This window comes from Physeter macrocephalus, chromosome 14 (assembly GCF_002837175.3).
Source record: "Physeter macrocephalus isolate SW-GA chromosome 14, ASM283717v5, whole genome shotgun sequence".
Classification (NCBI taxonomy): Eukaryota; Metazoa; Chordata; class Mammalia; order Artiodactyla; family Physeteridae; genus Physeter; species Physeter macrocephalus.
Window position 1 is genome coordinate 93,586,883 of NC_041227.1, and position 12,911 is coordinate 93,599,793.

Consider the following 12,911-nt stretch of genomic DNA (forward strand, 5'->3'; position numbering starts at 1 on the left):
TAATGAAACTTAAAAGCTTTTGCACAGCAAAGGAAACCATAAACAAGAAAAAAAGACAACCCCAATTTACGTTCTCACCAACAGTGCAAGAGGGTTCCCTTTTCTTCACACCCTCCCCAGCATTTATTGTTTGTAGATTTTTTGATGATGGCCATTCTGACCGGTGTGAGGTGATACCTCATTGTAGTTTTGATTTGCATTTCTCTAATGATCAGTGATGTTGAGCCTCCTTTCATGTGTTTGTTGGCCATCTGTATGTCTTCTTTGGAGAAAAGTCTATTTAGGTCTTCTGCCCATTTTTGGATTGGGTTGTTTGTTTTTTTGATATTGAGCTGCATGAGCTGCTTGTATATTCCCTTGTTTTAAAAACAAATTATTTTACCATGTCTGTCTGTATGTCTAAACAATACATTGTGTAATTTTGTTTGTTGTTGAACTTTTAAAAAGTGGTTGTGTGTCCTTTGCTTTGCAATTTGCTCTTTGCACTCAACATTATGTTTCTGAAATTCACCCACGTTGATTTTCATCTTCTCTGTAGTAGTCCACTGTATGAATATGTCACAATTCACACTTCACACACACTCCTGTTGATGAACTATTGGAGTTTTTCCGGGTTCTATGCAATCACCAGCAATGCTCACATAAACAGTCATGATTGTGACGCCTAGGGCACATATGCAAGAATTTCTCTAGGGCAGGGCTGTCCAATGGAACTTACTCTGATGATGAAAGAGTTCTATATCTATGCTCTCCAATATAGTAGCCGCACATCATTACTGAGCACTTGGAATGTGACTACTACTATTGAGAAAGTAGATTTTTAACCTTAATCTTAAAGAATAAATTTAAACAGCCACAAGTGGCTAGTGGCTACCATACTGGACAGTGTAGTTTTCGAATACAAACCCAGGAATAAAGTTTCTGGGCTATAGAGTACTCGCATCTTCAACTTTACAAATATTGACAAATGTTTTCCAACTTTGTAATATTATTTATATCTCCTCAAGCAGTATGTAAGAATCGCCAATATTACTTTTTAATACCTGCTTTTAAAATTTTTGCCTATCAAGAGATAACGTGGCAACTTATTAAAATTTTATTGTGCATTTCCAACATTACTGTTGCTATTCATTCTTCCTTTTGTGTGAAATGCCTGTTTAGGTCTTTTTTCCATTTTTTATTGGGTTTTTTGTCTTTTTCCTACTGATGCTTAGGAGTTCTCTACATATTTTTAGTATTATTTTTTAATTTGCCTTGACACTGGATCTGTTTAACTAGGGAAGCCCCATAGAAGCAATAGGCAGAAGGCATATCTGCAAAGACAGGTGATGCCACTCACTGAATTTATATGCATTTTCTTTTCTAAAATTGTGGATTCATGCTAGAATTCTGCTTCTTGCAGCTTTGTTCCATGAGATGTCACAGGGCTCAACAGTATCTTTTCTGGATGGAGTTACAGGGGTAGGTCTGAACAATCCTACTCTTAGGGAAACGTCTTCCCGGCTTGGTCGTCTGGGGCAGACCCATTGGAAAACCAGCTTTCCTCTGCTCTTCTTCTCCGTGCCCACACAGGGGCTGAGTGTATGGGTGTGAGTTGCTGGGTGGGAAACTGGTACTAAGGGTGACACCCTGGCAATGTGGGCAGAGCAGGAGACCTGGCAAAGTGATGATGATAGGAATTTCTGGGCATGGGGTGGGGAAATGTAGTCATTGGCATGAAAAGGGTAGCAGTAGCAGTGAAAGCGGCCCCTCCACCTTCTCCAGTGATTCCATCCCTCCTCTTTCCCAGTGCTTATATTCTAGCAATTGTACCTTCTCTGCCACATATCTAATCTCTCATCTGTACTGGTTTCTGCCTTTCACCCTCCAGGTAGACATTAGTTTTCCTTTTCTCCCAAAAGACCTTCCCTGGTATTTCCTTCCCTCTCAACTTACTGCGGTGTGGTGGTTTCTGCGCACCCCACCATTCACTGAAGCTGTCCTCTCTAAGGTCGCCTCTGATGTAGTTACCAAACTTTTCTGGAGCTTTCAGCCCCATTCACCATCTTCTCCTTGCCTTCCTGGGATTCCAGGGAATAACTCTATGGGTCTTCTCCTCCCTCTCTCACCACTCTTTCTGTGATTTACTGCCGGCTTCTCTGTCTTCACCCATTCTTTAATGCCACTATTTCCAGAGTTAACGGTACCCCCTTATGGCATCCTTGTAACACGCATGAAAAGGTGCGCCAAAATCTGATTGGGCACAGCCCTGGGGCAGGGCGTGTGGCTTCAGGTCCCATTCACCCCACTCAGCCTGGTACCCTTGTGCCATTAACACCCTGCACAACAGCATGCAGCTGCCCAGGGTACAATTCTTGGTGCTCATCTTTTTTTGCTTTATTCTCTTTCCCCGTGCAACCTTGTTGACTTTCATGGTTTGAAGACCTATGTAATTCTAGACATCTTTTAATCTGCCTCCTGGACTTCTTTTCCTGGGTGTCCTGTGGGCATCCCAAACTTGCCAAGGCCCAAACTAATTTCATTATCCACTCACTTGCATATTCCCAAACATATCCATTTTTCTGTATTCCTTCTCTAAGTTAATGACACCACCATGCATCCACTCATCAAGTGAAAACTTCCAGATTATCTGTGCTTCCTCCTTTTCCACAGTTTAAAGCTTCTATCATCCCCCAAGTGCACTGCTGGGTTAGCCTTCTAACTAGTTTCCCTAGGTCCAGAATCTCTCCCCTCCAAATCACTCTCCCCACTGCTCTTGCATTTCTTTCTTTACATAGAAATGAGCATATTGTTCCCTTGCTCAAAAACCTACGTTGGCTTCTAGTTAACCATAAGATAAAGTCCAGATACTCAGGCATGGCATACAAAAGCCTTCATATTCTGGCCCAAATCTACCTTTCCAGTCCTACACTTTGTCCCTGATCTAAACACCTTCCCTGATCTTAACCACATCAGACTATGATGCACAGTTTGTTGAACATAATTTTGCCACATGCTTTAATGCCCCAGTGCCTTTGCTGGTGCCTTGCATGCCCTTCCTCTGTGTTTTGCCTTGTGAAATCCCATCATCCACTCTTTAAGACTATGCTCACTGTGACCCCTTTTTTCAGGCACCTCTGGTCCAATTAACAGCTCCTTCCTCACTGCTTTCACATCTCTATTGTTATGTTAATACAGATTCTCCAAAAGTTTTTTTGCATCTTTTTCACTACATTGTGTGTTTCTTAAGGGCAAGTTTAAGCTTGTTGGTCTCCATATCATCAGCAGTTTGCCCAGTGACTGTACATGGTAGATACTGAATAAAATTTTATGAGTTGAATCGGGCAGGATGCTTGAACGTCATTTTGTGAAAGGACCAATGATTTCTTTCAGCATAATTTTCAACCTGTTCCTTTTCTTCAGACATCAGAAGAATCTCAGAATGGGACAGCTGATGGGCCCTGTTGGAGACAGTTGCTATGTCATATCCCCAAACTTTGGCTAGGTCTCTCTAGGGACACAGAGACTGTGATTTCTCAAATGACTGATTGGTGTCTGAGTATGGTTTTTCCCCAGATATTAGAGTTCCTTAGAATCAGAGATTATTTTCAATCTAGGACCTAGATGCTAGGTTCCACAGAAGACTCTCACTGCTCTGAGTAGCAGAGTCAGGCTTTTCAGTGGTAGACAGATCTACCTGGATTTGTTTCATCACCTTCGGGTCCCATCCCAACATCTCACTAAGGTTTGAGATTTTAGAGCATGAAAAACAACATAAAAAGGCTTCACTATCTCAAAACCTTGTTAAACCTCTCAGTTATCCTGAAAGCCTGGGGACGAGGGCCCACTCATTTGAAGGTTTTGTAGAGGGCTGGACAAACAGTATCGATGCATCAGACTGACTTCTGTCACTCCCCTTAGCTAGGTAGGAGACACTCACTGACTCCATGAAGCCCAGAATGGGTAGTTTCCTCGAAATGAGCAATTGTGTTTTTGGTTTTTGTTTTTTTTTTTTTTTTTTGGCTGCTTTGGGTTTTTTGGCTGCGCGCAGGCTTTCCCTAGTTGCCGCAAGCGGGGCTACTTTTCCGCGCAGTGTGTGGTCTTCTCATTGTAGTGGCTTCTCTTGTTGTGGACCACGGGCTCTAGGCACACAGGCTTCAATAGTTGCAGCATGCGGGCTCAGTACTTGTGGGTCGCATGGGCTTAGTTGCTCCGCGGCATGTGGGATCTTCCCGGACCAGGGATCGAACCCGTGTCTCCGGCATGGGCAGGCGGATTCTTAACCACTGCGCCAGCAGGTAAGTTCCAGCAATGGTATGTTTGTAGAACCCTGGTAGCTACTGAGTGGGTAGGAAAGAGCTTGATTCCAATTTCCCTTCAAACACAAAAACATTGCCATTGAAAGTGCAGTGACTGGTCATAGAAGGATGCCTACTGGAAGAGCTTTCGGGTTCATTTCTGAAACGAGTCAACCCATTCTAAGCCCAGTGCTTAATTATGCGGCCCCTGAGCCCGCCCTACCGCCTTGGAGCCCCCTTTTGGCCTCTGAAAAGGCTTCATGGGGCCAATTTCACAATGCTAGGGTATTCGGTCTCCGGGCCCAGCATGGAACCCCCTCGAGTTCCACGCTCGGGGGTGACCTTATCCCAGGAGGGCGCCCCGGTGGTCAGGAAGCGTAATCACGGCTGGCTGTGGACGCCGGCGCCGCGGGGGGCGGACGGCGGGCAGCGCAGAGGGAGAACGTGGGCCTGAGCCGAGGGGGACCCGCCCGCCCGGGGCGGGGGCGCGGGCGGCTGCTGCGCGTCAGCGACCCGCCCCCTCGGCCCTCCCACGGGCGGGGCCAGCCCCGATGGCGCTGACTCAGCAACGCGTGGGGGGAGTTTTGTCCCTCCGCGGACCCCGTTTCTCTCAGCCCTCCGCCGCCGCTGAGCCGGTTTCCTCTTTCCGGCGGTCGGGGTGCGAGAGCCAGGTCGGGCAGCTTAGGCAGCGAAGCGCTGTGCAGCTCCGGCTCTTGCCTGAGGACCCCGAAACTACCGTCCCCCGCCGGGCAGCGTGGGCGCCATGAACGACGCGGGTGAGGCGCCGCTCTTCCCCGCCGAGGGTAAGCCGCGGGGCGCGGGTGGCCTCTGGGGACTCAGCTGCGCCCCGGAGGCCCGGCGGCGGGGAAGGGCCGGGGCCGGGTCCCGGGGCGATGGTGAGGGTAGAGCTTTCTGGGTGGGCTGGAGCAGCCCGGAGGGAGGCAGCATCGTGGGCGAGGACGCCGGTGAAGGGCTTCTCCGCTGCTATGGTCACCTCGGGATGCTCTTACCAAGTTAGAGCCCGAGTGTGGGAGTCCCGGATCAGCCCTTCTCAGCCTCTTTTTGATGTTATAATCAATCCCGTTTGGTCTTTTAGCAGGACTGAATTCGGAGAAGGTAGCTGCTCTGTTTCAGAAACTGAATTCCGATCCGCAGTTCGTACTGGCCCAGAATGTCGGCACCACCCACGACCTCCTGGACATCTGTTTGAAGAGGGCCACGGTCCAGGGGGTTCAGCATGTGTTCCAGCACGCCGTGCATCCTGAAGGCAAGCCCGTCACCAACCAGAAGAGCTCAGGTGAGGTCTTCAAACTTCTTGCACACTTCCCTTGACTTTCTTGACAGCGTCCCATTGTGGTGTCTTACCTAAGAATGGCCTTAGGGGAGAAGAGGTTTGGATAGAAAGAAGTTGTAGTAAATTTTTAGAGAACAGGCGCCAAGTACAGGCAGGTCCAAGAACGTTACTTTGTGACTTGTTTTGGTGCTCTGTGGTTCGTTAGTATATTTGATTTGAGCACTAAAGTGACTGACTAACCCATGGTCATCTGTTTGAATGTAATTCACCATATTCTGTCTTGAAGTTATGTGACTGCAGCCCCATGTCTTGGAGATATATGTACGAAAGAATCACATAAAGAATCAATTACAAATCACCTAACCTTTTTGCATGATCTGTTTTGGTACGAAACAGATCATGCAAAAAGGTTCATGCCCTAGAGGACACCTCCACGTTGCCCTGAAGGCCATGTACAAATGTATGGGATGGAAAAGACACAATGTAATTGCATCAAAATGTCATCAAGTGTTATTTTTAAGTGTACCTTTTGGTTGCAATTTGAACACATGTGCTAATGGGCTAAGTTACCACCAGTAGACTAGTTTGTAATACAGAAACATACTCATTTCTCATGCCTTGCTGGTCAAGAGCTCTTGCTTTGCTATCTGCTATCTAGCACCACTAGAAAACAGAAAAACAGCTACAGTGAAAGACAGGTTATTCAGGAATCTAAATAAGGACATTCTCATGGCAGAATTGTACTAAAAGGACTTTTTAAAGTCTATCCATTTAAAAACTACTCCCAGTCTATTTATTTTGGCAGAAAGCAGATCAGTGCTTGCTTAAAGCCAGTCAGAGCTCAAAGTGTACATAAATTTATAACATGGATGTATTTTATTGTATGTAAATTATACCTCAGTAAAGTTCATTTTTAAATTTTAAGAAAAAATTATGATCTTGCAATAATTAATGTTTTGCCACAGTAGAAAGTGCTTGGGGTGGTGTGGCCTGTCAGGCTACAAGTTATCCAGTTAGATCCAGTTAGTAATGTTATTAGTGGTCCTACATGGTTTAGATTGCAGTGCCCTTTTAGGGAAAAGCCTGGAAATGTTCATCTGGAACAGGTCATGTCTTATGTATCCTGTAGTGTCACTTTTATTTGCAAAAGGTACAAATAGCACATGAGCTATGTAGGTTATTTTCCTGCAGTTTTCACATTAACAGTTCATCCAGATTTCCTCACTAGGAAATAATAGTGTGCATATGAGACAGGTGGCATACAGATAAAACCAAGGTAAAGATGAGCTATACTAAGTCATTAGTGACTTTTTAAAAATTTTTTTTATTTATTTTATTTATTTTTGGCCGCGTTGGGTCTTCATTGCTGCACGCGGGCTGTTCTCTAATTGCGGTGAATGGGGGCTATCTTCATTGCCGTGCGCAGGCTTCTCATTGCAGTGGCCTCTCTTGTTGCGGAGCACGGGCTCTATGCGTGTGGGCTTCAGTAGTTGTGGTACTCGGGCTCAGTAGTTGTGGCTCACGGGCTGTAGAGCACAGGCACAGTAGTTGTGGTGCACGGGCTTACTTGGTCCGCAGCATGTGGGATCTTCCTGGACCAGGGCTTGAATTCGTGTCCCCTGCATTGGCAGGTGGATTCTTAACCACTGTGCCACCAGGGAAGCCCCATTAATGACTTTTGAAAAACCACTGTGTGTAGGTACTTATTTTTAATTATTTTTTCTTGTAAGATTACTGTTGTTCAATGTAGAATATTTGCAAAATACCGATGAGTTAAGTATTCTGTCAGGTCTTTATTCTGTGTGTGTGTGTTTAATATGGGTGATACCTTACATATCGTTAGGTAACCTACCTACCTTTTTCACTTACCAATATATTGTGAACGTATTTTCATATTAGTAAAAAAGTTATGCCCAGATAATAGCCAAGGTTTTTCCCCTCTGAATCTTCCTTAGAAAAGAGTTACCGTATGTGTGAGCCTTTACAAAGACTTTGATAATGAGCATTCTCAGTTAATTTAATTTGAAGTAAAGTACGTTTTGGCAAAGACATTAATTACTCTGAAATGACCTTGATCCATGCTAGTTTGGGATGCTTATGGAGATCATTTGATTGAATCAGGTTTTTTAAAAAGCAGAAAATTTGAATGCAGTATTTTTCTAGGACATGACCTCACGTGAAAATGTTGGATATCCTTGTAAATAGACCTCTAAAGATCACTTAAGATGAAGTACAGAAGTACAGAAGATGGTGACATTGTGGAGTTTGTGATTATCCACTTACAGGACAGATGACGAATATGATTATATGGTGGTGGCATAACGTTTTTTAGGGACAGCATTATGCATGGATTCAAAGCATTGCTGTGACTCAAAAATAGTAGATGGAAGAAGGATGACGTGTTCTGTTTGAAAGAGTGGATCTAATAATGGTAAAGGCACTGATGCCAAGATGCACGTGAAAAGTGTGGATCAGTGTGAAAATGACATGTGAAAGTGGAAAAAACAGTGCTTCTACATCAATTTATTATATTAATATGATTTTAAATATCTAAATATTAAAGCTACTAAATTAAATATTATAGGCAGACAGTTACTATTTCATCATATTTTTAAGTGTTTATATAATCCAGTTAACTAAATAACTTAAAAAAAAATCCTCGTTGGGGGCATGGGGGTTGACTTATGTTAGAGTCATCTTACATTGAAGCATATACTCTATATTCCACATTAAAGGGTAGAGACTTTTTAAAGGTTTTGCCACATATTGCCATATTGCCTTCAGATATTTTTTACCTGTTTAGATTCCTATCCAGGGTGTATAATAATGCTGTTTCCCCAGGTCCTTGCCAATATTGGGCATTATTAATTGAAAAATAATGCCTCTCCATTTAACAGGTGTCTTATGATGAACTTTAAAAAAATGTTTTTTGGCTATTTGTATCTTTTTTGACTATTAAATTAGCTGTTCATGATCTTTGCTCATGTTTCTCTACCAGTATTTCTTTTTCTAATGTAATTTTCTTTGGTGATTTGTAATTGATTCTTTATGTGATACGTAAAGAGATTTTTTTAATATGTTAAGGATATAAACCTTTGCATATATATTGCAGATAGTAAGTACTACCTTTCTTGTTTTTGTTTTTGTATCTTTCTGCTCTTTCTGATTTGGTCTTAAATTGTCCAAGATCTTGTCATGGATTCAGTGTTGGGAAATACAGTTGGAACAGTGTAATCTATGTCAACATTCATCATAATTTCTTGATTTGCTTTCTTTTTCCAGGGCGATGCTGGATCTTTTCTTGTCTGAATGTTATGAGACTTCCATTCATGAAAAAATTAAATATTGAAGAATTTGAATTTAGTCAGTCTTACCTCTTTTTCTGGGACAAGGTATGGGACTGATCTTGAAATATTCTTTTTGTTTCAGTATCAACCTTGGTAGGGACTGTCTCTTCGTTTCTTGCTTTTCTAGTTGTAGTCTGCCTTCCATTATAGATGGGACAGCATTTATTCTGATTTCCAAAGTATCAAAAGTTGACTTTTTTCAAAGGCAGAACTACTTTTGGTTGGTAGGTGGATACTTTTTGCAATGAAATAATAAGTCTGATGACACACCTTACTACTTCCTTGTTTCTTTCTTATTTAAAATTTTTTATTTTATTTTCAGTGATTTCCCCTTTTAGCATCTTTATGTAGATTATTTGTATTTCTAGGACCTAATTCCCTTTCTCCGGGTAATACTTGTCTGAAAAACAGTAAATAATTTTATTCCATTTTTAATCTTTAAAGTGTATGTTATATGTGTCCGTTAGATCTTTATTGATTGAAGACTCTAAATATCAGATTTTTCTGTTTCAGAATAAAGCAGTGCCTTGTTTTGGATAAACTATTACAATGTGTACACACAGATAAAGGAAAACACTTCAGACATTCTCATGAAGCCAGATACTGCTTTTTTTTTTTTCTTCCCCCACACCACGTGACATGTGGGATCTTAGTTCCCCAACCAGGGATCGAACCCTTGCTCCCTGCACTGGAAGTGTGGAGTCTTAACCACTGGACCCCCAGGGAAGCACCAGAGATACTGCTATGTAATTACCAACTTTAGTTTAAAAATACCTACTCTGGGGCTTCCCCGGTGGCGCAGTGATTGAGAGTCAGCCTGCCGATGCAGGGGACACGGGTCCGTGCCCCGGTCCGGGAAGATCCCACATGCCGTGGAGCGGCTGGGCCCGTGAGCCATGGCCGCTGAGCCTGCGCGTCCAAAGCCTGTGCTCCGCAACGGGAGAGGCCACAGCAGTGAGAGGCCCTCGTACCGCAAAAAAAAAACCAAAACAACCTACTCTGTTGGGTCTACAGTAGTTCCAGGACTCATATTCTGTTGATAATGCCAATAAAGATATTAGCTCTCTTCTCCTTTAATTTTATTTAACTTCTCTTACTCTAGGTTGAACGCTGTTATTTCTTCTTAAGTGCTTTTGTGGACACAGCCCAGAAAAAGGAGCCTGAGGATGGTAGGCTGGTGCAGTATTTGCTTACGAATCCTGCAAATGATGGAGGACAATGGGATATGCTTGTCAATATTGTTGGTAAGAGCCTTTCTCTAATGAAACTGAAACCCAGCATGATCAAGCAATGCTCTGTAGTTAGGCATAGGCCATTTCTTTGGTGGTTAAGTACAGAGTAGACTTGGTCCCCAGAGGGGTATACAGTTAGCTCTAAGAACCTTTATCTCACACTCCTACCTATTAAGTACCTTTCTTAAATTAGAGGTAAGGAGATAGGTACTGTGAAGGTGGAGTTAGAGAAGAAAAGGTTGTATTAAGTAGAACTAACTTTCTATGAAAAAATTTATCTCTTATCCATTGATGTAATCAAGAAACGCGTTGAAACTGCAACTGTTTGAAAATGTCCTCATTCAAAAAATTGTCTTTTGGAGAAACTTCATCATGCTGAAGACTTTACAAAGTGTGTTAGATTAAAAAGAACAGAATTAATTCAAGATAGATGGATAAATAGGCAGATTAAATGACCTGTTTGATAATATTGTAAGGTCATTAAGTTTTCTGAGTTAGACTAGCAAAATATGGCCTGTTTTTAAAAGCAATAGCTATTTTTGCCAGAGTTCCTGACACTGGAGTATACGTTTACTTTATTGAACATTAAAATTTGTTTTCTTTTAGAAAAATATGGTGTTATCCCTAAGAAGTGCTTCCCTGAATCTTATACAGCAGAGGCAACCAGAAGGATGAATGATATTCTGAATCACAAGGTATAGCATATGGAGCAGGGTGGGATTGCATGTAGTATACTTACCTTAAAACTCCTAACTGATTTTCCAGGGGCATTCCTGGGCATTTCAGTATACACAGTCTATGTACAAGATAGCTACTCAGTGTCTATCCAAGGCAATGTAGCCTCATATTAACTTTAAAAATAATTGAGATTAGGGTGGTTTTTTTCCTTCTGTTAAAAAATCTCCCACTTGTATTTCTATTGATTTTAATATTTTCTTATGGGTATTGAGGAAAGAAGGTCCCATTCTCAGCCACAAGCATGGTAACTTGGTTCTAGTGGAGGTGGACTGGGGCAGCTTTATGTTCTAGTAAAACCAAAAAGAACTCTTTGGAAGACTTCCTCAAAGAGTATGCAGAGTTCTGCGGCTTCCCCAAACTATATCAGTGTAGTTTATCCATTCACTTGACATTTGATGTAGTCACTGAACTGCTTTTTATTGCCTCAGTTGTCTTAATGAATCATTCTCTCTTCTCTACATAACCCATTTTCCCAAGGAGGATTGAATCCTACAGGGATGCTGCTCTGCCAGCCAGACATCTTTTTTAAGAACTGGGAGTTGCCAGAATCTGCTGTCTTGATCTATGAGGCTAAAATTGGATTTGTCATCCCTGGGACAAAGACTACATTTTAAAATAAACTGTAAATGTGTTTCCTCAATATTAGAAGTAGGTTATTTTCCATCCAGGAAACTGGGGAATATTATCCACAGGCCAAAAGGTCGTTAATAGTATAGCATTGGATTCCATTTTAGGTGGGAGCAAGATTCTCTTTAGCACGGTGGTTAGGTTTATGACTCACCTTTATCTTTGGCATCTCTCAAAATTGAAAACAACAAAAATGAAAAGTATATTGGGGGTTGGCATAGCCATGGTCATAATGATTTTACAGAGAAGAAATGGACAACCAGTAAAATTGTAAATTAAAATCTATTAGAGGGCTTCCCTGGTGGCACAGTGGTTGAGAATCCACCTGCCGATGCAGGGGACACGGGTTCGTGCCCCGGTCCGGGAAGATCCCACATGCTGTGGAGCGGCTGGGCCCGTGAGCCTTGGCCGCTGCGCCTGCGCTTCCGGAGCCTGTGCTCCGCAACGGGAGAGGCCACAGCAGTGAGAGGCCCGCGTACCACAAAAAAAAAAAAAAAAAATCTATTAGAGTGACTTAGTGGCATAATCAGCTTGTCTCTTGTTTTTTCTGAGGGTGATGGCATTATGGAATTACGTGGTTTCCCCATCCCCAGACGTGTATCACAGAGGGTACCATCAGTTGCAGAGCAGGAGCAGTTCCATCTAGTATTTTGGGGGAATGATCCATGTCTTTTCTCCTTATGGAGAGTGTTTTTAGCTCTGTGTTTAAGTGGACTGGTTGGGGAAAAATGCATTTGCTTTTATGAATTTTGCCCGTGGTCTTGGCTGAGTTATACTTCAAAATAGAGCTAGCACTGGTCTATTAGGCTCATTTATAGTTGAATTTGGGTAACTGAATAAGTTTCTATCATAGATGAGAGAATTTTGTATACGACTAAGGAACCTGGTACACAGCGGCGCAACCAAAGGAGAAATCTCAGCCACACAGGATGCCATGATGGAGGAGGTAATAACAATTATTTGGATTTTTTGTGTCCCTTCTAAAGAACTCTCGGAATATTCCTATCTGTTACGTTGATTGGGAAGCGTGGTCGTTGTAGTTAATGTTGAATTGAATTGAAAATTACTTACTTTAGGGACTTCCCTGGTGGTCCAGTGGGTAAGACCCTGAGCTCCCAATGTAGGGGACCTGGGTTCAAGCCCTGGTCAGGGAACTAGATCCCAGATGCATGCCGCAACTAAGTAGTCCACATGCCACAACTAGATATCCTGCATGCCACAACTAAGACCTGGTGCAGCCAAAATAAATAAATAAATAAATAAATAAATATTTTTTTTAAAAATAAAAAAGGGCTTCCCTGGTGGCGCACTGGTTAAGAATCTGCCTGCCAATGCAGGGGACACAGGTTTGAGCCCTAGTCCGGGAAGATCCCACATGCCACGGAGCAACTAAGCC

General features: G+C 42.7%; 1 protein-coding gene across 1 annotated transcript in view; it reads left to right on the forward strand.

The window, feature by feature from the left end:
- The first annotated feature begins 4,828 nt into the window (after nt 1–4,828).
- BLMH (bleomycin hydrolase) overlaps nt 4,829–12,911 on the forward strand; it is a 49,473-nt gene continuing 41,390 nt past the window's right edge. The window contains 7 exon segments of the mRNA XM_024127668.2: nt 4,829–5,012; nt 5,015–5,080; nt 5,374–5,574; nt 8,854–8,963; nt 10,021–10,162; nt 10,757–10,845; nt 12,369–12,461. Of these exon segments, the coding sequence (XP_023983436.1) occupies nt 4,829–5,012; nt 5,015–5,080; nt 5,374–5,574; nt 8,854–8,963; nt 10,021–10,162; nt 10,757–10,845; nt 12,369–12,461 (885 nt within the window).